General features: G+C 46.6%; 1 protein-coding gene and 1 long non-coding RNA gene across 2 annotated transcripts; one reads left to right on the forward strand and one right to left on the reverse strand.

The window, feature by feature from the left end:
- On the forward strand, nt 1–17867 carry LOC150039346 (uncharacterized protein C7orf57 homolog). Its single transcript, XM_090327877.1, has 10 exons — nt 1–44; nt 446–497; nt 597–669; nt 5682–5867; nt 7788–7896; nt 8916–9069; nt 12606–12707; nt 13456–13675; nt 15307–15321; nt 16834–17867. Exons 2-10 carry the CDS (start codon nt 462–464, stop codon nt 16878–16880), a joined length of 942 nt encoding a protein of 313 aa, XP_090184003.1. The 5' UTR covers nt 1–44; nt 446–461; the 3' UTR covers nt 16881–17867.
- On the reverse strand, nt 9386–24428 carry LOC150039347 (uncharacterized). Its single transcript, XR_016534416.1, has 3 exons — nt 24153–24428; nt 16803–16950; nt 9386–10480 (listed from the first exon to the last, which is right to left on the reverse strand). It is a non-coding gene; the product is annotated as an uncharacterized LOC150039347 (long non-coding RNA).
- Between the last annotated feature and the right edge of the window lie 1992 nt (nt 24429–26420).

Raw genomic sequence — 26420 nt, forward strand, 5'->3', positions numbered from 1 at the left:
TCCCTGGCACTGCTGAATCGGTGGAGACCTCAGGCTGTACCTCGGTACACCTGCTGCCTACTCCGCGTGCACGGCCCCAGCTATTTGCCCATCGTGCCCCGTCCCCTGCCGTGTACCCGGCGTGCATGTGACCCAGCCAGCAGTGTGTCCGGCTGAGCGTGGGTCCCGCGCCCCTGCCCGCTGCGCCCCTGCCTGCTGTGCCCCTGCCCTCTGTGTCTGTCCGCTGTCCGCTGCTCCCCGGCCTGCTGTGCCCACTGCGCCCTTGCTTCCTGTGCACGCTGTGCCCCTGCCCGCTGTGCCCCTGCCCGCTGTGCCCCCTGCCCTCTGTGTCTGTCCGCTGTCCACTGCCCGCTGCGCCCCGGCCTGATGTCCCCGTGCCCGCTGCGCCCCCTCCCCGCCGCGCCCGCTGCGCCCCCCGCCTGATGTGCCCCTGCTGTGCCTCCAGAGTGTGCCATGCGTGGATGTGCCCGCGCTCGCAGGTCCGGAGGCGCGTGCAGGTGTGTCAGGTGCAGGCGGGAAGACCGGGAGGGGGCGCGGACTTCGCCTTTGTGGCTGCAGCTACCAGCTAACCCTAGCACCCTGGGCTCCTCTGAAAGTGCTCACAGCGCCCGGCCATGAGGAATACCAGCAAGGAAGTACAGAGCACCGCTCACCGCTACGCTCCCTGCGGTGACTGCGGATTGCCTGAGGATTGCGGGGTTGTTGGGGCGTGACACCCTGGGAACGATCCCGGCCGCCCCCCTCTCTTTTTGGTGCGGTGTTGTGGATAGGAACCTTCCGGAAATGTTTGGTCATGAATTAACCCAGTGTATTCTGAATATTGAATAAGGAACTTTCTCAGTCGCACAGCCCCGCTGGCTCCCTAGCTTTTGCTTCTAAGTTAGGACTCCACCAAATGTTTCTTGCTTGAAACAGCAGGGTATGAGAAAAGCTAATTCAGCGGAAGTTCATGACTTCTTATGTACCCAATGTGTAGGTGAGAAGAAGAGAAAGGAAAGAGTCTCCATATGCCATTTTTTTATTGGTTGCTTTTGTTTTTATTCTGTGTGGTGAGAAGGGTTGCAGATGGAGAGTAGGGAAGAAGGCTAAGCTGAGAGGGATCAGTTGGAGCCAATCACATCCACCCAGTGTGTTCAGAAATAAAATGAAGTGTGGCCCGTCCATTCTTAACTGCACAGTCAGCCTCTGTCAGGGTGGTGCCATGGCTGTGCTGGAAATCCAGTTGTGGGTAGTGCATTGTTCATCAGGTCTGGCCTGTTCCACATCTCCTGCTCTAACCTTTGGGCCTTCCTGTGATTCTCATTCTCTCTCCCCCCCCCCACCCCCTCTCTCTGTCTTTCTCATACGGCTTGAAGTCAAAGCCTTTTCTTGTTTTGCCTAGGTTGACTTCAAACTGGGATGTCCAGAATTCAGTTGCTAGGATTATAGGTGTGAGCCACCTGATGTCATAGGTCGAGGCCTCATCTACAGGAATGCCATTGATGGATTCTAACAAGTGCCAGGCACTGTGCCCAGTACTTTATACACACTCCCACATCTAACCTCATTAGGAGCTGTCAGGAATCATCACCCCATTTTTACTTTTGCCAGTCCTGGGACTTGAACTCAGGGACTGGGCACTGTCCTTGAGCTTTCTCAAGGCTAGCACTCTACCACTTGAGCCACAATACCACTTCTGGTTAAGGAATCGAACCCAGGGCTGCTTGCATGCTAGGCAAGCACTCTACCACTAGGCCACACTCTCAGCCCCATCACCCCACTTTTTCACTAGGAAACTGAAGCATTTGGTTTGGAGCATTCTACACCAAGCAAGTAGCTTATTAGTTGAGGCTTCACAGACTAGAAACAGCAGCCTGGTCCCCTTTGAGCACCTGACGAGCTAGGTGATCTCAAGTTTGACTTTCATTCTCAACAGTCTGTATTTCTTCCTTGATAAGATCAGGGAAGCCAGGCACCGGTGGCTCACATCTGTAATTCTAACTACTCAGGAGGCTGAGATCTGAGGATCACAGGCAGGTGTGTGACTCTTAACTCCAATTAGCCAGCACAAAGAGGAAGTAGAGGTGTGTATGAACTGGTAAAGTGCCAACCCTAAGCAAAAGAGCTAAAGATAGCACCTAGACTGCAAATTCAGGCTCCAGTACACACACACACACACACACACACACACACACACACACACACACACACAAAGGAAAATGAAACTACTACTACAGCCTATGAGCATGCAGGGAAAAATCATAGAAAGAAAAACAGTCATATAGTAAATGATCTAATGTTAAACAAATTTTGAGATAAAAGCTAAAAGATCCTTTTAACCATCTCATCTCTGTTTCTTTGACTCTTTGTCTCTCTGTCTCTGTCTCTTTCTGTTTCTGTCTTTCTGTCTGTTAAGTGGCGAGAGCTGGTTCATTCAAACCAGAACCCTCACTTTCTGAGCTCTTCTACTGCATGCATTTAGCAATAGATTAGAATTCAGTGCCTGTCCAAATCTTCCAGTAATGAGCGGGTAGAAGCACACTGTTCTCTGTGGATTAATTAGTAAGCAAAACAGAGAGAGGAAAAATAAAGTACAAACTGAATGCCCTTCTAAAGGAAGAAATAGTTGAGCTGCTGAACCCTGATTCCTAATCCTTAAATTGATTCTCTGTGATCTTTTGTGCCATTGTCTAAACTTTCTTCTTCTTTTTTCTTCCTTCTTTTTTTTAAGGGAAGGCGATGATTTAGCTGGTTAATATTCTTCAGTCATTTAAATATTTTCTGGGTTAAAACTTCATGCAGTTGAAGTTCCAAGTACAAATTGGATGTCTAAAACTTTCACAGAATGACTTGTTTTGTGCTATGGTGACTTAGTGCATTTAATACGCTGCTTCCAAAGAACTCTGGTCAGCCAGCACATGCATACATGTGCACACACACACACACACACACACACACACACACACACACACACACAGAATTTATTTTAAGGACTTGGTTTACATGGCTAGGGGATAACAAATATGAAGTCTGGTGAGCTAGAGGCCAGAGGAGGAGATCAGGTTTCATTTCAAATCTAAAGTCCATCTGGAGGGAGAATTTACTCTTTCCTGGAGGACTGCATTCTTTATTCATTAGACCTTCAACTGATTACATGAGGCTCATGCCTATTTTGAGGCCATCTGAGTTAAGTGCAAATCTCATCTCAAAATCATCTTCACAAAAGCATCTAGAATAATGTCTATTATGTAGGTACTGTGGTCCAGCCGAATAACACACACACACACACACACACACACACACACACACACACACACACAAACATATAATCTCATCTATCACAAATCGGGCATTGCATCAGACTGTAAATGTTATGAATCTGTGTTTGTACATACTGATAGGTGCTATTAACTATGCCCAATAATTATGTTATGAAGCTGTACCTTTTGCATTTTGTTTTCCGTAGATTGTATGTCATAAAACAGTGTGTGTGTGGTTCTTATTTTGAGTATCTTCCTAATTTCAGATGGAAAGAATTACCTGAAACACTCATAGCCTAAGTGCCTACCTCTCTTCTCCCTATGGGGTCATAAATAAGTACTAACAACTCTAGGCCTCTGGATTTTTTCCAACACATCTAGCTCTTGTTTTTTTTTCCAGCTGTGGGGTTTGAACTGAGGGCCTGGGCACTGTCCCTGTGCTTTTTTTTTTTTTTTTTTTTTTTTTTTTTTTGCCAGTCCTGGGTTTAAGCTCAGGGCCTGTGCACTGTCTTTGGACTTTCTCAAGGCTAGAGCTCTACCTTTGAGCCTCAGCACCATTTTCGGCTTTTTTTCTATGTATGTGGTACTGAGGAATCGAACCCAGGTCTTTGTGCATGCTAGGCAAGCACGTTACCACTAGGCCAAACTCCCGGCCCCTCCTGTGCTCTTTTGCTCAAGGTTAGTGCCCTACGGCTTCAGCCACAGTAGCGCCTCCAGTTTCCTGGTGGCTGCCTGGAGATGAGTCTCATAGGGACTTTGAACTACAATCCTCAGATCTCAACCTCCTGAGCAGCTAGGGTTACAGGCATAAGCCACCAGTGCCTGGCTCTCCCTAGCTCTTGATATAAGCTCCCTAGCCTGTGACTAAATACCTCCAGGGAATCTTGTTGCTGGTCCCCAGGTGGGCTGCAACATCTATCCTAAGCACCTTTTGGAGAGCTGCCTCACCTCATCAGTCCCATGCTCAGCTTCTTCTCTCAGCATGGGGCCCATACTTGCCTCCATTTCCTGTCTTTTGTGTTTCCTCTGAGCTATTGCACCCAGTTTCTTCTAGATGAGAGAAATCCTTCCATTCACAATTATCATGCTTCGACTCAATCTTTTCCATAAAACAGTCCTTTGGAATCTTTAAAATGTTATTCCTAACCTGTGGGGAGTTCGGGCAAGTAAATGCCTCACCCTCTCTCCATGCTCTCTTCAGTAAACACTGAGGCCCTGGCACCTTTCACCTCTCACTGTGGTCTCCACAGTATAGTAAAGCCACTGATGGGAGCTGGTGTGGGAGCTGGCCAGCATGGGAGGTGGGCTGGCTGGTGCCTTCCCAGTACAGGTGAGGAGTTGTGGCTCTCTCCCTGACCTGCTTCCTGCTGCTCTCATAAAACGGGTACATCTGTTACAGCAGGTTGTGGTTTCTGTACCATAATTTATATCTCAGGGGTTTCCTCCTCCTCTTCCTCCTTTTCTTGTTCTTTTTTGTACCAGTAATGAGGCTTGCGTTCAGGGTCATCCCGCTTTTTGCTCAAGGCTAACTCTCTACCACTTGAGCCACAGAGCCATCTCCTGCTTATTTGGTAGTTAATTGGAGATGAGAGTCTCACAAGCCTCCCTGCCTGGGCTGGCTTTGAACTATGATCCTCAGATCTCAGCCTCGTGAGTTGCTAGAATTACAAGTGTGAGCCACCAGTACCTGGCTTATCTCAGTGTTTCAATGCTGTAAGTTTGTCAAATCATAGCCCATGGCTGGGTATCGTGGCTTTCATCCATAATCATACCTATTCAAGAGACTGATATCTAAGGACCAGTTTGAAGCCAGTCTGGGCAGGAAAGTATCCAGTTAACCAGAAAAGCCAGAAGTACAGCTGTGGCTCAGATAGTAGAACACCACCCTCCTTGAGTGAAAAAGCTAAGGGATAGCACCCTGGCTCTGAGTTCCAGCCCCAATAGCAGCACATACAAAAATTGCAGCTCACACAAAAATTGCAGGTCACATTTATCCATCTGTTCCATTGGTTTATCTGTCATATTTTAAATAACGTGGGATTTTTCCTATTTCCTAGAATGACAAGAAAAACAGTTAAGAATTTTATTTTAAGATGGAAAGACATAGGGCTTGGAGAGTTCCCTGAAGCTCACACTGGTGGATGAGGCTGGTTTTGGTTTTGGAGAAGAAGTCAGCTGCAGCAAAGCTGACAGGGTGGGGCCAAGGTTGCTGTTCCTCACATTGGCATTGATGGCTGGTATACTCAGGGGGTTTGGAGACTCTTTGCCCTGCAATGGTGCCATGCTTTGTCTTGGGCATTCAGGGGCTTCCTGCCTGGCTCAGGTGCTGTGTGGCTTGCCTGGTGACGTCCACAGCAGATAGACTGGGAAGCACCTAGGTTCTCCCCATGTGGCCAATCCTGCAGCCCAGCATGGCAGTGAACTGGCCTTGCTTCTATCTAGAATGGTATTACCATCTCCCCGTGAAGCGCTCTGAGAAGGCTGTGGATGCCCCTCCAGCATCTCAGATTCCAGGGCTCAGCAAATTGGACGACTCACACAATGAGTACTTGCCTGGGATGCGAAGGTACTTGATAAAAGAAACCGACTCAGAATATGTGAAGCTTGCAAAGCAAGGCGGCAGACCTCGTAAGCCCCCGCGTGCTACATCATCTCATCTGTATAAAAATATTGCTCTAGCAGTTGGGGGCGTGGCTCAGGTGGTAGATGACCTGCCTCAAAAGTGCCCAGCTCCTAAATTCAAACCCCAATCCTTCCAAGAATCTTTGATAAAACATTCTTAACATTTGCCTAAGGCCATTGGGAATTGAGGCTCATAAGTATAGGGGGATGTGTGTGATCACTGATGAGAATCAAATTTTATACAAGATCTATTTTTTTCACAAAGCATTTGACAATCTTAAAAATAGGAACATACTGAGTTCAATAGATATCATCATTCAGAGAGGTAAGGGACAGCACCCCTGAAATCTCATAGCCTGCCTTTGGGGTAGATGACATCCAGATAATTATCCCTCCTCGGGTTGCCATTACCTGTGTTGGCAATGCCACAGGGGAGACAAGCTAGCCATCATTTTCCCTTTTTGCCAGTCGGGCTTTCTCAAAGCTAGAGCTCTATCACAGCACCACTTCTGGCTTTTTTTTTTAAAATGTATGTGGGTACTAAGGAATCGAACCTGGGTCTTTGTGTGTGCTAGGCAAGCACTTTACCACTAGGCCAAACTCCCAGTCCCATGGTCATCGTTTTAACATTAAAAAAAAATCTAGACCAAGCGGGGTGCTAGTGGCTCATGATTGTATTCCTATCTGAAGATCATGGTTCAAAGCCAGTCTGAGCAGACAAATCTGAGACTCTTAATTCCAATTAACCATCACAAAGGCAGAAGTGGAGGTATAGCTCAAAACAGTAAAGTGGCAGCCCTAAACAACAATGTGAGCCCTGAGTTCAAGCACCAGTAGTGACACAAATCCCCATATCAATCCTCTTGAGGCCTATAATAGGTGGGACAAGGGCTAGATCTCACTTTCTAAGATCCACTTTCGCCTGCTATTGGAAAAAAAAAGTGGAAAGATTGGCCAAATTTGGTAAGATCTAAACTGAAATGGGGGTATTACATCACTGCCCAAGTTTTGATTTGTGTCATCACAGTGTGATGACATGAAGCCCAGAGGTGGAAGTGTGGCCTTCTGCAACACATGTCCAGCAGTGTGAAGTATAATAAGTGACAGTAATGAGAGACAGAGACAGGGAGGGAGAGAAGAAACCAAGTGTCATGAAATATCATCAAGAGAGAGTCTGGTTGGAAGGTGTAGAAGAACTCATATTATTCTTCTATGTTTTCTCTAAGTTTAAAGTATTTAACCATGAAAAAGGTTTTCAAGCTGCAAAATGGGAGATTAAACATCTGTGGTACTGGGGTTTTGAATCCGGGGCCTTGTATTTGTGAAGCAGGCACTCTTACCACTGAGCCATACCTCCAGCTCTACTAGCTGCCCTTTGACATCTAGGAGGGAAGGGATCGGGGTCAGAAAGCTGGGCATGTGTGTTGTGGCGCTGGCCTGAGTTTGTAGAACAGAGCCTGTGCGCTATGCCTCTCAGATTAGCTCCAAACTAAATGATTAAATCCCTCCTGGGGACTCACCATTTGGGATGCTGGAGAGAGCAGATTTTCCTGGAAGCAGGCTGGAGAAGGAGGACAGTGAGTTGTGGGGAATGGCCTGGAGGAGTGGCCAAAGGTAGGGGAGCAGTAAGAACTGGAGGAATGGAAGGATGGGCCCCCAGAAGTGATGATGTCTGGTGGAGACCCCATGCCAGATCCATGCTAGAGAGGGAGGGAGGGAGGGAGGTTCATGAACCATGGCCCTGTCTGAGGCCCAACCAGGACCCTCAGTTGTCTACCTGTGCCTAGGCAGGGGAGTATCAGAGATGCTGGGGTAGTGCCGGGCCCAGAGGCCACCCAGGGCAATGGCACAGTTCCCCTTGATGTGGGCTAGTGATGCCACACAGGACATTTGGGTCACACATAGCTCTGTCCCTTTCTTTTCGAGATTTGCTGACACACCTGGGTCCTGGGAGCACGACAGGTTCTCCAGTGGCCTATTCCCTGCCAGACTGGTATATCCACCACAGCAAACCTGCTACTGCCCAGCAGCGAGAGTGAGTATCTGGAAGCAGCTATGCGTTGTTCTTTTGGGGGACAAAATAGCTCAAGTTGAAATTCATTAAATTAAGCAAGAGTGCTGTTCCAGAGCAGCATCACTCAAGGCTGGTGCTTTACCCCTTGAGCCACAGCTCTACTTCCAGTTTTTTGGGTAGTTAATTTGGCATAAATTGAAAATTCATTTCAGGCACTTTTCTGGCTTTTTATTAATTTATTTTTGCCTGTAAGATAAAACCACAGTAAATGTCATTTTAAGCCTCAAGTAGCTAAGAGTATATGCCTCAATGCTCAGCTTTTGTTTCTCTTTATTTCCTTCCCCCCCTCTTTTTTTTTAAAGGTCCTCGACTGGTACTTGAACTTGGTACTTGATGCTTTCACTCATTGGCCGGCACTCCACCAACTGAGCCAGGGCTTCAACCCTTTGTTTTCATTTCTGGCTGGAAAATGAACATAAATTTTTTACATGCCTGAGGCATGTAATATTAGACTTTTCCCTTGCTTTTTTTTTTAAGGTCCAAGACCGAGACTTGAACTTGGTACCTGATGCTCTTGCTCATTGTCTAGTGCTCTACCAACAGAGCCATTCCTCCAACCTTTTCTTAAAAAAATTCTTTGTGCTAAGTTCAGAAAGAAAGAAAAAGAAGCTGAGTGGATTAGAACCTGGTAGAAAGGGGGCCGGAGACTCTGGGGTTGACCCCTTCCTGTCACTGGTCCCAAAGCTCAGTTGGAAGTTCAAGTGCCCACACTGTAAATGGCCATGTCATAGAAAACAAGCAGACTGAAATGATCATTGTAAATGATACATATTTAGGGGAGCATTTAGCTCATTGAAGAAGACGAAGGAGTAGATGATGTTCTGGTGATGATCTGCAAGGCTGGCACTGGAAAGGGGTGGAGCTTTTTGCTTCCCATGGCAGGGCCTACCAGTGTCTTCAGGGAAGCCAAGAGAAATTGGGGAGAGGGGAGAAGGGGGCCCCACGAGCGCAGGCTGTAACTGACACCACTGTTCTTGCAGAGTCCCCATGGTCTCCATGCCAGATTACATGGTGTATGAAGAATTCAGTCCCAATCACACCAATGGAAGCTATGAATCTAGAAGAGGCCCCTTCGATTTTGACATGAAAACGGTTTGGCAAAGAGAGGCCGAGGAACTAGAAGAGAAAAAAAAGGTGACAGAAGCTCATCCGTCTGTCATCCAGGGTTGTTTTCCTTCCGTGGCTTCCTGAATGACCGTGCAGTGTGTCTGTTGGCTGTTGCTGGTGTGTCTCTTTGATGCCCATGACATTGCCGGATATGGTCTGTATTTTAATTGTGGATCTCCTACAATGTGAGCAGGCACAGTCTGGTTGTCTGTTTCTTTTTCTGATTAGTGGTTTTATAGGGAAGAGCACAGGTTTGTTTGTTTCATTTTTTTTGTACAGGCTATTTTATTGGATAATAATAAGTTATATAATAAGCAGAATCCAGTTGTCCAACAATCCAGAATTTTTACTTTTTGTTGTTGTTGTTGTCGTCAATCACAGAGCTTGAACTCAGGGCCTAGGTGCTGTCCCTGAGCTCTTTTGCTCAAGGCTAGTGCTCTACTACTTTGAGCCATAGCTCCTCTTCCATTTCTTGAGTGGTTAATTGTAGATAAGAGTTTCACAAGGACTTTTCTGCTCAGGCTGGCTTTGAACAGAGATCCTCAGATCTCAGCCTCCTGAATAGCTAGGATTACATGTGTGAGTCACTGGCTCCTGACTATTTTTGCGCCTTTTTTTTCCAGACTTGGGACTTGAACTCAGGCCTGAGCACTTTTCCAGAGCTTTGTTGTGCTCAAGACTAGCACTCTACCACTTGAGCCAGCTTTTTTCTAAGTAGCTTATTGGAGATAAAAGTCTTACCAACTTTCCTGCCTTGTTGGCATTGAACTACAATCCTCAGATCTCAGCTTACTGAGTAGCTAGGATTACAGGCATGAACTACCAGTGCCTGGCTTGTTTTTGCATTTTAAGGTGGTTTTAACGAGTGAATGCTTACCTAGAAGAAACTGGCATAACATGTGTCACCCAGCGCTTATAGAAAGGGAATTTAATATACATTTATTATCTTTTTCTATTTGTGCCCATACTGGGGCTTGAACTCAGGCCTGTGTTCTCTCTTAGCTTTTTCATTCAAGACCTACATGCTACTACTTGAGCCACAGCTCCAGTTCTTGCTTTTTGCTGGTTAATTGAAGATAAGAGTCTTACCAGCTTTTCTGTTGGGCCTGGCTTCAAACTGTGATCCTCAAATCTCAAGTCTCCTGAGAGCTATGGTTTCAAGTGTGAGTTTCCAGTGCCAGGTTTTGTATTCTATCTTCACATGTTTTAGTTATAGTTAAATTGAGATGTCTCTGTGATAAAAGACCCATTCCAAGGGTGCATTTGTCCCTCCAAAGTGAACCCCCCAAACACTTTGATTGGTAGATGAGTGTGATTTCTTGATTAAAAGTCTTTTCATCCCCCGGCCTCCTCTTAGCAGCTCCCAGGACTTTGAGGGCTCTGTACCACTGGGTGTGGCAAGGTCTGAAATTCGTCTCGTTGCCTCACCCAGTCAGATCTGTGAAACAATGACATGTGTATTAAAAATAGCGATGATGCTTTTGAGAGTGAGAATGAAGAGTGAACACTATCCTCTACTTGAATTGTGAAGAGAGAGATATATTCGTCCCCGGCTCCCATGCCTGGCATCTCTGTGTCCTGGTGTGGAAAGGAACCTCCCTGTTGACACTTGGGGGCTGGGGTGAGTGCCGAGGTCAGCATCTCTTGGCTGGAACAAGCCATTTGCTTATCAAGCTGTCCTCCATGGCAAGTGGTGACTTGGGCTTTGGGTCACTTGTGTAAGTACTGTAAATGGACTAAAGCCCAGGCCTGTTTCTTAGCGTAAGGGGTAAGCTATAAATAATTGGGGGCAGAGGGGAGATGCTAACTACCATTACAGCACAAAGCTAGAGAGATGTAAAAGTGTTAAATGCTGTATCACCCCCAAATCAAATGAATGATCCACTTAGTAGCCAGCCTGTCTACTTCCACCCTGTCGAGGAGACAGGATGACAGTCTTGGGGACATCAACATTGTCTAGCAGAAGGAACACAGTGTTGGGCTGTGTCTGCAAGGCATCTTGGCCTAGATAGTGAGAACCTGAACATGAGAATCAAATCACCCAGCTAACCGGCTGCTGCCTCTGAGGGAGGAACGGGAGCCAGCCCTTCCCTGTCACACCCAGGCTGTCTTTGGGGTGTGGTACACAATGGCCTGTTCTTAGGGAAGACTCCTCACGCAGCATTCCTGGGTTTCTTGCTCACTTCCAGGGTGAGTGGGAGTTGGGAGGGATCTTTTATTTTACTAAAAACATTATTTCTCGTGACAGGTAATAGGGCATGAACTCAGGACCTAGGCACTATCCCTTAAGCTTACTGTGCTTGACTGGCATTCCACCACTTAAGCCACACTTCTGATGTTTTGCTAGTTAACTGGAGATGAAAGTCTCACAGAATGGTTTTGTCTTGGCTGGCTTTGAACTTTGATTCTCAGATTTCAGTCTCCTGAGTAGCTAGGATTACAGGTGTGAACCATGGATGCCAGGCTCCTACTACTTATTTCTGTTTTTCTTTTATTGCTGTTATAAAAGCGATAGTCTTTTTCTTTGTAAATAAGATATAATTTAAATAAAATGCAATTTTTTTCTTTTAAAATAAGATATCATAATATACTTAAAGCTCACCTGCTCTACAAGTGGTACAAGGCATACATTACAAAGCTACCACAGCCACTGAGGTACAGAGACATTCCATTTATTTTTTCCCTCAGCTCCTTTGGTGTTAACTCCTCCTAACTCACAGCTCCTGCAAGTACCTGTCTGCTTTTCTTCCTTTTTTTTGCCAGTTGTGGGGCTTGAACTCAGGGTCTGAACACTGTCCTTGGACTTTTTTTTTTTTCTACTTGAGCCACAGCACAACTTCCAGCTTTTTTCTATGTATGTGGTACCAAGGAATTGAACCCAGGTCTTTGTGCATACTAGGCAAGCACTCTACCACTAAGCCAAACTCCCTGTAGTCTTTCCAGAGTGTCAAATTATGGTATCCCCGAGTTATGGTCCTTTCTTCCCTGGTGCATTTTAGACATAGCCAGCTGCTGGGGAGTCAGAACTCCATTCCTTTGTATTGGTGGATTGTATTTCATTGTGGATCAAGGGGTAGCCTGCTTCTCCATTCATCTGATGTTCATAATTGTCTATATGGAGAGAGTGACTTCGTGTGTGTGTGTGTGTGTGTGTGTGTGTGTGTGTGTGTGTGTGTGTGTGTTTTACGGGGGCTTGAACTCAGGACATTATGCTCTCACCAGATTTTGTGCGTAAGGATGGCACTCCATTGTTGAGGCACAGCTCCACTTCTGGCTTTTCACGGTTAACTGGAGATAGGATTGCCTCTGATTTGTTGGCCCAGGCTGGTTTTCCCCTTCGATCCTCAGATCTCAGTCTCCTTGAGGGCTGGGATCTCAGCTGTGAGCTGCGGGTGCCTGGTTTGCCAGGGGCCCATGTTTAGAAGTTCTCTTTACAAAGCTTTTCTACTGAATGGGAGGATTGTTGACCTACACGTGTTGTGGCTGTTTGTTTTCCCAGCAGAGGTCCTACATTTGTTGTGTAGTCTTCTCACTCTGCACATGTGTTGTATTTTGCCACACAGGTGAAGCTGCCCGCCATCCACTCAAAATACCCCAGCAAAGCGGGGACGCCAACGGGCTCCAAAGACTCCGCGGGAAGCAGACTGTCCTTCCCTCCCATGTATGTTCCAGAGTGGCCTGAGCTGGCCAGGAGGCGAGCTGCTGCTCCCCTTCTTCCTTGAGTGACAGTCCCCACCCACAGCCCGCCCTCCCAGCCACCAGGCCTACCTGGCCCCCTTGCTCCAGAAGGAGGCCTCATCCTGTCCTTTTCCCCCAACACACACATCTCCCCCCCACTCCACACGTCCCCGCTGAAGAGAACCCTAAGGACTCCTTTATCTCCTTATGCACAGAATACTGGTTTAGTGCGAGAATAAATATCATGAATTGCCTAATTCTTCAGATAGCTTCTCATCTAATGGGCAATAAACAATGATTACATTGTCATGAATGCCTTGAGAACACTGAGCTAGACTGAATGAGAGGGAGAAAACCAAGAAAGAAAAATGATTGGCAGGTAGATGACGGATGGATAGATGGAAAGATAAATCCAGGGAGGGAGAACAGTATAGCTGTCTTGTATTTAAGACAGCTGTGCATCCAACTTATTACTTTGTTCCCTGAATACTGTTCTGTTTCTGATCTGTGTGTGTGTGTGTGTGTGTGTATGTGTGTGCATGTGCGCATCTCCATCTCTGGCTTTTTACTGGCTATTGGAGATGAGTCTAGAAGGTTTTTCTGCCTCTACTGGCTTTGAGTCTCAGGCCTCAGCTCTCAGCCTCCTGATTAGCCAGGATTGTAAGTGTAAGCCATTCGTACCCAGCTATCAAGGTTTGTGTTAATATTTAATATTCACTTTTATCTTTTTTGAAGCCTGGTCAAAAAACCAATTCACCAACAAACTTCTCCAAGCTTATCAGCAATGGCTATAGGGATGAGTGGTTGCAGCAACACAGAACAGACACGGACATGAAGACCTCAAAGACCTCCAGGGAATCCACATCCTCCCAGTCCACACAGGACTCGGAAGAGCCCAAGGATGCAGACGCAGCACAGGACCCAGAGGCTCCTGAAGGCTCTGAGAAAGCTCACGGTGAGGAGCACTCTGAATTGAGCCTCCCTTAACACAAGATTTTGCCTTTTCCTCTTTATCAGAAAGCAAAAGTCAAGATTTTTGAGGCTTCTCATTTTTGCTTGTCCAAAGTCTTGATACTTCATTTAGTACAAAGAATGTATCCAGCAATATCAGTTTTAGTCTTCTGCACAGAGTTCTTACCCTGCTGGACTTCCACAGACTTCCACAGAAGCAGTTGGGCCTATCTCCTCATACAGACTGCATTCAAACTTAAAATTGCTCCAGTATAAACATTTCTGAAGTCTTGAATATGTTCCATTATAACTTTCTTTATAATGAGATATTCAAGATAATACATTGGTATGTATTTATTTATGCAAGCCCTAGGGCTTGAACTGAAGGCCTGGGTGCTGTTCTTGAGCTGCTTTTGCTCAACGCCAGCACTGGGCCACTTGAGCCACAGTTCCACTTCTGGCTCTTCTCAGTGCTAACTTACAGATAAGTCTCATGAACTTTTCTGCCCAAGCTGTCTTCAAAGAGCAATCCCCAGGTCTCAGCCTCCTGAGTAGCTGGGGTTACAGGGATGAGGCACGAGGGCCAGTCACAGTATACATTTTTTGGGGTACAGGGTAGAGAGTTACTAGAGTTTGAACTCAGGGCCTTGTACTCACAGGCAGATGCTTTACTACTTAAGTCACAACCTAGTCCTTTGTGCTTTAGCTAGTGTCTTTCCAATAGTGTTTTGAATTTTTGTATAGGGCTCTGCTGACCCCTCGTTCCTTCTGCCTATGCTTCTCTCTATTGGCATTACAGCCACCAGGCCTGGCTTGTTGGCCTCAAACCACCATCCTCTGGATCTCTGACTCCTGGGTAGCTGGGAGTATAGGCACATGCATATGTTTCATGTATGCATATATTTAGTGTTTAGTTTTTATAGTTGTATTAATTTCTGGACAACTTGTTTTACTCATGGGGCTTCATTTCTTTGATGAGAATTCTTTTGTTTGCTTGTTTGTTTCCTTTCTTGTGAGTAGATCTCTACTCCAGCTGCTTGCTGTTTTGGTGAATAAAATCTGCCATTATAACCCTGTCCTTTTAGCTAGCCACAGTGGTAGATACCTGTCATCCCAGCCCTCAGGAAGGTGAGGTAGGAGAATCAAAAGTTCAAAGCAGCTTTGGACTATATAGTGAGACCCTATCTCAAACAACATCAACAACAACAAACCCACCAAGGACATTGGTGACCCATGTCGCCGACCCCTGGCTCCTCAGGAGGCTGAGATATGAGTACTGCAGGTTGAAGCTAACAAGAATAGGGCAGGAACGTTGGTAAGACTCTTATCTCCAGTGAAACACACACACACACACAGAAGTGGAGCTGTGGCTCAAGTGGTAGAGTGCCTTTTGGGTGAAAAAAGTCAAGGGATAGCTCCCAGGCCCTGAATGCAAGCTGCAGCACAGGCACAACCAAAACCCAGAACAACATTAGGAAAATGGCCTTTTGAATTTTAGGTTCAAAGTGCTTTATGACTTCTTTTGTTTTGAGTGTTGTGGATTTAGTTCTTATTATGTTAAGTAATTTCACATTCTTTGGATATTTAGTCTATTTCATGAAACTGAAAAACCAATGTCCTTATTCTTTATTTCAGAATCTGCTCTTCCAAGTGAGTGTTTGTAGAGAAAATGAGCTGCTTGGGAGTTTAAAGTCTAAATGTCACAAAGAGACTCGGTGGACCTGGTCCTTCCGTCTGGAGACTCACCCCAGCCCTGCCACGCACACTGGGGAAATGTGCAGCGTCCAGTCACTCTCTGTACTCACCACTCATCCTCCATTAGATCTTTCTGACCTCTACCCCCAACCCTGTTCTTCTCTCTGCTGCTTATTTGGCCTTTTCTGATCTCACTTAGGAGAAGGTCCTGCAGGATTTGTCCTTCTCAGCCTGGTTGATTTCACTTTACTTAATGCCTTTCTGGTTCATCCATGTTGCCCAAAAGTGCCTTCTTTCATTGCTGAGTAGTATTCCACTGTAGGAACATTCACTCCATTGTCTCTGTTCATCTGTCGATTGACACTTGAGTGGATTCCATGGTTTGTCTACTATGCATGGCACTGCATAGTGCATTTCTCTCTACAGCTACGGACATCCAGGTCCTTTGGGAGATACTTAGTATCTGGATCATGTTGGTGATGTATTTTTACTTTGGGGTGGGGTTTTGTTTAGGTAGTACTGTTGCTTGAATCTGGGGCCTTGCCCTTGTTTGACAGGAACTCTACCACTTGAGCCATGCCACCAGTCCTTTGTGATTTAGGTATTTTTTTCCCAAAAGGGTCTTGTGCTTGTTCCTTGGCCACTATGGACTGCCATCTTCTTGTTTAGCTGGAACAACAAGCTCTTACCACGGTACTCAGCTTTTTATTGGTTGAAATGGGGGTTGCACTAATTTTTTCCATTGGGACTGGCCTCCAACTATGATCTTCCAAGCTCTGCCTCTCAATTAACTAGGATTAAAGGACTGAGCCATCAAGCCTAGCTTAATTGGTTGTTTGTTTTGTGCTAGTACTGAGGCTTGAGCTCAGGGTCTTACTGTCACTGTTTTTATCACTCACAGCTAGCCCTTTGCTGCTTGAGCCATGCCCCCTATTCTTCTAGCATTTTACTGGTTAATTACAGATAAGATTCTCTCAGATTTGGCTGCCTGGGCTATCTCCAACCCGGATCCTCAGAGCTTAGCCTCCTGACTAGCTAGGACTGTAGGTGTGAGCAGCTGGTGCTCAGCTGGATTCAGTTTGTGCTTCTCTGGGGGTCCACATTAGTGAAGGGGAGGCGTCGTGGGGGAAGACAGTGAGATGCTGGTCACTCAGGCTGAGTGGGCTGGTGGGGGTGCTTCACTGCTTAGTTCGCTTGGGTCTCTGTGTCAGCTGAGACCTTTTCAGCCTGGGCCAGTGAAGCACAGAAAGTCCCCAAGAGAGTGCTCTGTCCTTGCCTCCCAAAGTCAAAGTTGAGTCACAGGCTTTCCCATTCGATGGGACTCCCATTCTGTGCAGACTTCAGTTTTAATCCTCAGGCATAATGTCAGAAATACATTCACTCTTATATTTAAAATGAGTAAGTTAAAACTTTCTGTTCAAAATTGTCATGCTTACCTATCTGTTCTGTGTGTACTTAACATTGCAGGCCCAGCAGCATCTCCATCTGACTGGACTCCCGCGGAGCTCAAATAAGCCCAGATGTCCCATCAGGATCGCCCTTTTAGTAGTAGTTCACGGTGGTGTGACTAGGTCGCAGCTGTATCTATAAGGCACCGGTTATATTTTATTAGTATAGACTCCTACAGAACCACATATCTCACAGTGTAGTTACTATCACTGAGGCACAGGTAGGGAAAACACTGTTTTTTATTTTTCCCTCCCATCTCTCTGGGGTACAACACGGGGTCAGTAGGTGGTCCCACCACGGTCTCTGGGACCTGGCAACCTCTGGGGACAGTCACTTCCCTGGCCATTCTTGGATGAGCGCCTCTTGGGTTCACCACCATATGGGGGCCTTGTCGGAGGTTCTGAACGGGAAGAAACTCACAGAACAAGCCTCAGCATTTTTTTTTCCTGTTGTTTGGCCCTATGGTCTTTGTAGAAAGATTTTTCAGTTTTAAACCAATTAAAACATGATGATATAGTTTGTATTACAAATATTATGCCTTGGAATTTTCAACGCTTACTAGAAAATGTAACACTTACTGGTTTAAATTTTTTGCCAATTCTGTGAGCATAACAGAAGTCTAGACTAGGAAAGATTTGTTATTTTATATCCTTTCAGTGAAGATATACTTCATAGACTTGAACAAAGCTTAGAAATGATCAGCTGAATGCTCTAGTTTTAGAAAGGCTATTGTTTATGTATTAGACATTTGCATTAAAATATATTTAAACATTTTATACCTTTAATTCATTAATAAGTTTTTGGACAGATAATTTTTTTTTAGGGAGCCAGAGAAGGTCACAGACATTTGTACCTTCTTTCTTGGAATGAACTTATCATGCACTTGCTCAGCTAACATTAAGTTTCATATTCGAACTCCAACTGAGCTAGTTAATGGAATGTTTACATGTCCATTGTATGATCACATGAGACTACCGTGGAGGAATATGTATGCAACATGTAAAGAATGGGAATGGCTGTACATGTGAAATAAAAAATGATATACCACACAATATATTTCCTCTCCTTTCTCTATTCTCTCCTTTGTCCTCCTTGGTTGAAATGTTACCTCATTCCCAAATACTCCTTCCTTGTTAAATTTTATAGGAAGAGATATCATTAATGTTCAGTTCTTTATTTTTTAAAGGTTATTATAGCAATAGAAATCTATAATTTGTGGAGAGGACAAAATTTAAAGTTAGAACTAGTGATCGAATCTTCACTGGTAGCTACTAGCTCACACCTGCAATCCTAGTTATTCAGGAAGTTGAGGTTATGAAGATGGCAGTTCCAAGGCAGTCCAGGCAGAAAAGTCTATGTAACTCTTACCTACAGTTAACCAGAATAAAGCAGAAGTGAAGGTGGAGCTGAAGTGATAGAGATCTAGCCATGAAGGAAAAAGCTAAGCAAGAATGTGAATCCAAGCACCACTATTGGCACCAATAAATAAATACAAACAAAAATAATCTTGGCCTCAACTAAAGTAGCCATAGTTGTTTTTCTTTTCTTTAAATCTTTTGTGTAGATCCTGCGGTTTGAACTGAGAGTATAGGTGGTGTTCTTTAGATTTTCCACTCAAGGCTGGTATTTTATTCCTTAAGCCACACCTCCACTTCTGGCTTTTTGCTGGTTAATTGGAGAGTCTCTTAGATTTGTCTATCTGGGCTACCTTTGAACTGTGATCCTTATTTCTCAGCCTCCTGAGTAAAATTAGGCCATTAGAGTAGATTTAGAACCACTAGCACCCAGCTAACATTCTCAATGGTAAAGATCGAATGCTGTGTTTTCCTATCATTAAGAGCAAGGGAAGGATTACCAATTACAACCATTCTCACCACTCTTACTCAGCATAGTACTTGAAGGCCTAGTCACTGCAACATGTCAAGAAAACAACTGTACAAATGGGAAAGACAGAACTGTTTGTTTGCAAATGACATTATTGTCTTGGTACAAAATCTGTAAGAATCTACAAGAGGAACCAAATCCAAACCTTTGGAATCAGTTCATCAAGACTGTAGAGTAGAAGCTTTGCATTACTCAGCTTTCCAAACCTTAAAAAATGCCTGAGATGATCAACTTATAAGAGCCAAAGTTTTACTAAGGGCTTGGCTAATGGTAGAGCTTCTCCCTAACAAGCTTGAGAGGTGAGTTCAGTACTGCAGAGAGAGAGAGAGAGAGAGAGAGAGAGAGAGAGAGAGAGAGAGAGAGAGAGAGAAACAGACAGACAGACACAGACAGACAGACACAGACAGACAGAGACAGAGACAGAGAGAGACAGAGAGACAGAGACAGACAACGAGAGTGAGCATGTGTTTTGGCCTATTGCTTCTGGGCATGTGACAGAAGTGTGTGGTGGAGCATGTGCAAGAAGCAGAGCAAGAACAGAGAGGGGCTGATGTCCCACTACTACTCTTACCAGGACATCTCCAATGACTATGTTTTTCTATGGTACTGGGGCTTGAACTCTAGCCCTTGCCTGGCTTTTCATGCTCACAATTAGGGCTCACAATTTAGTTGAGCCAAAGCTGCACTTCTGCATTTGAGCTGAATAATTGAAGCTAAGAGTCTCCTGGATTTTTCTGCCTGGGATTTAAACTATGATCAAATCTCAACCTCCTGTGTAGCCAGAATGCAGGTATGAGCCAGAACTGGTCTTGTATGCCAGGTGCTGGTGGCTATAGGATTACACCTATAAACCTAGCTAATCAGAAGGCCGAGATCTATGCTTGGTTGTTCAAAGCCAGCCTGGGCAATAAAGACTGTGAGATACTCATCTCCAATAAACTACTCAGAAAAAGCCTGTTAGTGATTTTGTGGCTCAAGTGGTAGAGCACCAGCATGGAGCCAAAGAAGCTTGGGGACAGCACTCAGACCCTGAGTTCAAGCCCTGGGACCAGGACCAAAAACAAATAAAACCTAACCAAAAAACCCCCCAAAACCTTGATGTGCTTTACTTCTTATAACTTCATGTTGTACAATTTTGACATGGCACCATGAACTAGTTTCAAGGATGAGCAGTGGCTATTCTTAGGAGCAGGGAAGATAACTCTTGGAGATGACCTTCAAGTTGTACCTAATGAGGAAGGAAAAGGCATTTGCATAGTCAGCAAAACTTCAGTAAGAGTGCTTTGTGGATACGTGGTGTGTGCGGAAAAGAAGACCAGGAGGCAGAGAGTGCTGAGAGGACCTGGTGTGACTTTCTCATTGACCATCAATGCCCTCATCAAATACTTTTTCCTTAGCTGGTTTTCAGCACTTATCCCTGAATGGTAGTTTATCTCACCATACCTTCCAGGAATATCTATGACAATACAGATGTAAGATTGAATTAATCTATATTAGGACTGAGTGACGGGGAAGGTGTAATTTGACAAGAACTCACTGATAACATTTTAAACATCACATCTTGAAATAGTGTGATCGAGTCTGGCCAGTGCCATCTTGGCCACATGGTGGATGGTAAAGTCTGGAATCTTGTCTTCATGGTGGGGAAAGGTGAAGCCCTCTACCTCCAGGCATACTTGAGTTCCTGGAGGCAGGGCAGGCACATGGCTGAGACGTTACTAAACCTGGAGTTTCCTGTGAACCTGCCCCCTGACCTGACCCTATTTAGGCCTAGACCAGCATTTCACAATGCCATGTGTCTCCATGTTCCTGTCCTGTCTCCTGGCTCCTTCTGTAGTCACCATGACGTCCCACTTAAGCTCTCCACTGGAGCTGAATTGATTTGTTGGTATTGTTGTTCTTTCTTTTACTTCTAACCTTTATGGTTCAGTTTCCTAAATGTTAAGTGCATTTACCGGCTGCTGGTATTTTGAAACAGAAGTCCACCGTGCAGTTACTGGCCTTTTAATAAAGACTCCAAGATCTGACTTCTCAAAATGTGGCTTCCAGCTGGGAGTTTGGCCTAGTAGTAGAGTGCATGCCTTGCATGCACGAAGACCGGGGTTCAATTCCTCGGTACCATATACATAAGAAAAAAGCCAGAAGTAGTGCTGGCTCTACCTCCAGAAGTGGAGTACAAGGAGAGCTCCAGCCTTGAAAAAATCCAAGGACAGTGCTTAGGCCCTGAACCTAAGCCTAGGACTGGCAAAAAAAAATGTGGCTTCTCTGTTTTACCACCTCATAGCAATCTGAACTGGACACTAGTGGATCATGGTTGAAATCTTACATGCTGAGGAGGCTGCGATCTGAGGATCCTAGTTTGAAGCCAGTCTGGAGAGACAACTCTCCAAGACTTTTATCCTCAATTAACTAGCAAAAAGCCAGAAGTGGAAATGCTAGAGTTAAAAAGCCAAGCTACGAATGTGAGGCCCTAATTTCAGGACCCAGGAAAAAGTAAAGCCCTATCTGACCGTAACTATCCTTTGGAACAGCATTGTCTCCCTCTAGTAGAACAGAAGGCTGAGCTCAGGCTGTGGGAACTTGTCAAGGTCTTAGATCACCGAAGGACACCAGTGTCCTCACACAAGGAAAAGTCCCCTTAGGAAATGAACTCCCATTTTTCCTGAAGTCATGAAGACTTTTAGCTTGAGAGAGTATTTAGGAAAAAAACACTCCAGTAGAAGAGTATGTGGAAAGCTGAAGTAAAGGAAGAGCCTGGGTCAGCAAAGGGTGAAAAGTAGGGGAGGGTGAACCCTGGATCTTAAGCCCCACGCTTAACTATAGGAATGCACAGGTGAGGTCCAGACACTTGCCCCAAGATACTAAATAGACAATCTTGGTGAAGCACAGAGAAAATTTTAGGTAGAAGCTAAGGGAGCATGTCAGCCCATTTTCCCAGGTTCAAACTTGAGCTTTACATTGAAATAGAGAATTAGGGCAAGGGGATGAAAGATGCTTCATTATTAAGCAATCCTAGCCAGAGCAGAGGCTGCTGGCTCATTATCTCAGCTCTGGTTTAGGGAAGAGTTCCCAGGGAGCAGTTATTTCCTCAATGAGGGAAGAAACCTCCAGAATAGTAAGTCTCTGTGGCTTGGTGGGTGCTCTGTCCTGGGTGCTCAGCTGTGTCAGGCACTTAGGAAGTACCTTTGCTAAAAGTTAATAAACAACAAAAATTTCTTTTCTAAAAAGCACTATTTGCCTGGGCCAACAAAGTAACTAGAAGCTGTATTTTCCTGTCTTTAAGCTATTTCCTTTACAATCAGTTTTCAACTCTCTTGGAATCCAGGAAGGAAGCATAGAGTTTTGTTTGTTTGCTTGCTTGTTTTTGTTTTGTTTTGTGCCAGTTCTGTGACTTCAACTCAGGGCCCCATTTAATCTATCTATCTATCTATCTATCTATCTATCTATCTATCTATCTATCTATCTACCTATTTATCTGTTTGCTCAGGGCTGGCACTCTGCCACTTGAGCCAAAGCTCTACTTCTTCCTTTTTGTTAGTTAATTGGAGAGCCTCACAGACTCTTCTTTCTCAAGCTGGCCTTCACCCTCAGTTTAGCCTTCTAGGAATACAGGCATAACCCACCAGCACTAGACTGAGAACTAATACTTTATATCTTGTCTAATTATTGGTGGCGGAGGCCTAACCAACAAACAAGTCACCTTCAAGGCTTTCTTTTGCCAATCAGTGTAGCTTCTTTATTCTCTTTCCTAAAGAATCTACAAATTCCTCCTTCTTTATTCCCCTTAACATTTCAAAGGAAAAGGTAGATTTAGATGGCTCCTCAAAGTCTCTATCCTTGCAATTTTACATCAAAAAGGAAATATGATTGGTTGTGCTTTTTCCAGGCTTTAATTTCTGAGTCTTGCCCTTTAGATGCTTGGTAAAAATAGTATAATTTCCCCATCGCCTTATCTTGCTACCCAGCCTAGTTCTGGGGCTGTTTTTACCTAACTTGCAAGGGAGTGTTATTTCCCGATGTGACCAGGCTTGGATGGGCCTGGAGGGCTCTTGCCCTCCGTGTGTGTCAGAGCTTGGGCCTAACCAGGCAGAGTGGCAGCCTCAGTGATCTGACTTTGATCTCTCTGGAAGTTAAGACAGTGTAGGATTTTCAGGTGAGGCATAAAAATGGCCTGATAAAATACATTTCTTGTTTGTGACATCTGAAAACAATTTTTTTGGGGGGGGCAGGAATTCAGGGCCTAGGTGCTGTCCCTGAGCTCTTTTGCTCTAGGTTGGTGCTTTACTATTTTGAGCCACAGTGCCACTTCTCATTTTTTTGGTGCTTAATTGGAGACTCTGCTGTCCTGCATGGCTTTGAGCCATGATCCTCAGATCTCAGCTTCCTGAGTAGCTAGGATTACAGGTGTGAGCCACCAGTGCCCAGGTATATCTGCAAAATTTTACCTGACAAATAAATCTTGATCTTGTTTCACTCCAGAATTCACTTGCAGCTTCTTAGGGGAAAAAACAAATCCTTTAGGCCAGTTGGTGACAGCTTATACCTGTAATCCTAGCTTCTTGGGAGGTTAAGATCCGAGGATCCATGCTCAAAATCAGCACAAGGCAGAATGATCCTACCACTTTTATCTCCAATTAACTAGCAAAAGTTGGGAAGTAGATCTCTGGTTCAGGTGGTAAGAGTGCCAGCCTTGAGGAAAAAGGTTAGGGACAGTGTCCAGGGCCTCAGACATCCCCCCCTCCTCCTCTGCAAGACACACACACACACACACACACACACACACACACACACACACACACACAATCGCCATAGGCAGCTAGAGGCTGAAAGGCTATTCTCAGAACCCCAGATCAAGAGCAAAGCAAGTAAGTTTGCACCTGGCAGCTCCCCAGGCTGCCTGCTTCTTTCTTCGACTTCTTAGTTGTCCTCAGGCCAATGCCAGCTAGGAAAGCTGGCAAAGGAAACCAGAGAGAGGAAGCAGGTGCTGGGGAGGCCCCGGGTGTGTGGGGTGGGGGGTGGAGCGGGTGGTGCCCCTCAGGGCTGGAGGGACAGTTTGGCAGGGTAGGTGACTGACTGACTGAGTCACTTCCCCTTATCCTACAAGCTCTCTCCTGAGTTTCTTCCAACGACTGGGGAACTTCCAGAGTCAGGAAGGAGAATCTAGAAACTGACCCATGACTGACCATGGTCCAGCCTCGGGTTCCTAATCCGTTCACACTGTCCTCCCTTTGTGCGGGTCCCCCCCTGAGAAGGCCACCTCCAGAGAGTCAGACAGGACAAGCCGGACAGACAAGACAGAGGGACAGCCTGGGGCCCGGTCAGTGGCGGGTGACCTTGGGAAGCAAAAGAACACGGTCCAGACCAGTTTTCCGTGGGTAGGACCCGCGGGCACGCTGTCCCCCGCAGTACCGGTGGTTCCGTGAGTAACGGGGTGGCAGAACAGCCCACCTGACCTGGGAGAAGAAACCAGCGGCGCACAGCACTCCAGCAACCTTTCCGGGAGTGTCCGGGGACCGGAGGTGGGGCGGGCGCGTCCTGCGGGGCTGGCCGGGCGCGGTCAGCGGAGCCCGCAGGCCGCCGGGGTGGGGCCGGGCCCCAGTCTGCGCGGGGTGACTGTCCTCGGGCGGGGACACCGGGCCGGGCGGGGCGCCGGGCTGGGATCGGAGATTCCGGTCTTGCGGTGACCGCGCGCGGCTCCGGGCGGAACCACCCGGCTCCACGCGCCGCCCCTCCGGACCCAGGCGCCGCCTCTCGGGACCCCGGCGCCGCCCCGCCAGGCCCGGGCCCCGCCCCTCCGGACCCCCGCGCCGCCCCTGCCTCGCCCCCGGAGCCAGTTCCCGCGGCGCGTCCTGGTGCGGACGTGCGGTGTAGCAGATCCCCCCGCGGGCGGCGGCCAGGTCTGAGCGGTGAGCGGTCGGGGCTCGGGCCCAGCCTTTAGTGCGGACATCCCGGCCTGTCACTGGCCCGGACAAGGCGCCGGTTGGCTGTAAGTGAGCTGTGGTTCAAGTTCACCAGATGGAGCTGGAGTGGAGGATGTGCTGGGAGCGGGGCCGGGAGGGTGGTGCGGGCCCGGGGAGGTGGTGCGGGGCCGGGGAGGTGGTGCGGGGTCGGGGAGGTGGTGCGGGGTCGGGGAGGTGGTGCGGAGCCAGGGAGGTGGAGCAGGACCGGGAGGGTGGAGCGGGGCCGGGCTGGGTGGTGCGTGGTCGGGGAGGTGGTGCGGGGCCGGGCTGGGTGGTGCGTGGTCCGGGAGGTGGTGCGGGGCTGGCTGGGTACAGCTTCAGGGGAGTGGATGAGCTGGCTGGTGTTGCATTCCGTGGTGGGTGCACAGTTCAGGACCAGGTCGCCCAGAGTCCACAGGTGCTTCTCACCCACGTGGGGGGCGAGTTCAACACCCCCCTTCATGCTAGCAGGTCCCCCCTCACAAGGATTTTGCAACCCTTCTCTGCCTCTCCTTCTCCCCATCATCTTAGTTACTCAGTAGACTGAGATCTGAGGACAGTGGTTTGAAGGCAGCTCAAGGCATCAAAGTCTGTAAGATTCACCTGCAGTAAACTCCCTCCTCCCCTCAAAAAAGCTGAAGTGGTTGAATTAAAAAGCCTTAGGGCCAGGAATGTGGCCTAGTGATAGAGTGCTTTCCTAACATGCATTAAGTCCTGGTTTCAATTCCTCCATACCATATACACAGAAAAAGTTGGAAGTGGGGCTGTGGCTCAAAGGGTAGAGTGGTAGCCTTGAGCTGAAAAGCTCAGTGACAGCGTCCAGCAGCAGAGTTCAAGCCCCATGACCCACGGAAAAGCAAGCAAGCAAGCTTGCTCAAGGACAGGGCTGTGAATTCGGCCTAGAGGTAGCATGCTTGCCAAGCATTCACAAAAACCTGGGTTTGATTCCTTGGTACCACATACATAGAAAAAGCCGAAGTGGTGTTGTGGCTCAAATGGTAGGGTTCTAGCCTTGAGAAAACCCAAGGACTGTGCTCAGTCCCTGAGCTCAAGCCCAGGACTGGCAAAACAACAAAAAACAAAAAGCCAGGCAGCACGATGGCTCACTCCTGTAATCCTCACTACTCAGGAGGCTGAGATCTGAGGATGATGGTTCAAAGCCAGTCCAGGCACAAAAAGACCTGAATCTCTTATCTCCAGTTAACCTCTAGAAAATAGCAAGTGGGGCTTGGTTCAAGATTGGGCGGTAGTCTTGAGCTTTAGAGCTCAGGGACAGCGCCCAGGCCCCATTCAAGCCCCATTACCCACAAAAAACAAAACAAAACAAAACAAAAAAAAAACCAAAAAACAAAAAACTCAAGGACGGTGCCCAGGTTCTGAGTTCAAGCTTCAGGACTGGCAAAAAAAAAAAAAGTATAAAATGCAAGCCAAATAAAAAACAGAAAGTGAAACTTCCAAGTTTTTCTATGCCATAAAAGGAAACACTGATACCTGCTCTTCCTTCCTATCCTCCACCCTTCCTCTTTTTTTTTTTTTTTTGGTCAGTTGTGGGTCTTGAACTTGGGGCTTGGGTTCTGTCCCTGAGCTCTTCAGCTCAAGGCTAGCACTCTACCACTTGAGCCACAGCATCACTTTTGTGTTTTTTGTGTAATGTTAATTGGAGATTAGAGTCTCACAGACTTCTGTGCCTGGGCTGGCTTTGAATCCTGTTCCTCAGATCTCAGGTTCTTGAGTAGCTAGGTTTACAGTGTGAGCCACCAGTGACAAACTCTCTCCCTTTCT

The sequence above is a fragment of the Megascapheus bottae genome, unplaced genomic scaffold, assembly GCF_031878675.1.
Source record: "Megascapheus bottae isolate mThoBot1 unplaced genomic scaffold, mThoBot2.hap1 HAP1_SCAFFOLD_40, whole genome shotgun sequence".
Taxonomy (NCBI): Eukaryota; Metazoa; Chordata; class Mammalia; order Rodentia; family Geomyidae; genus Megascapheus; species Megascapheus bottae.

Excerpts from the sequence above, each read along its gene's own strand:
- LOC150039346 (XM_090327877.1), top strand. The coding sequence starts at position 462 with ATGTGCCCGCGCTCGCAGGTCCGGAGGCGCGTGCAG. Across the intron at positions 5,868-7,787 it reads AAAGCAAGGCGGCAGACCTC|ATTTGCTGACACACCTGGGT; the intron begins GTAAGCCCCCGC and ends TTTCTTTTCGAG. Across the intron at positions 7,897-8,915 it reads GCTACTGCCCAGCAGCGAGA|AGTCCCCATGGTCTCCATGC; the intron begins GTGAGTATCTGG and ends CTGTTCTTGCAG.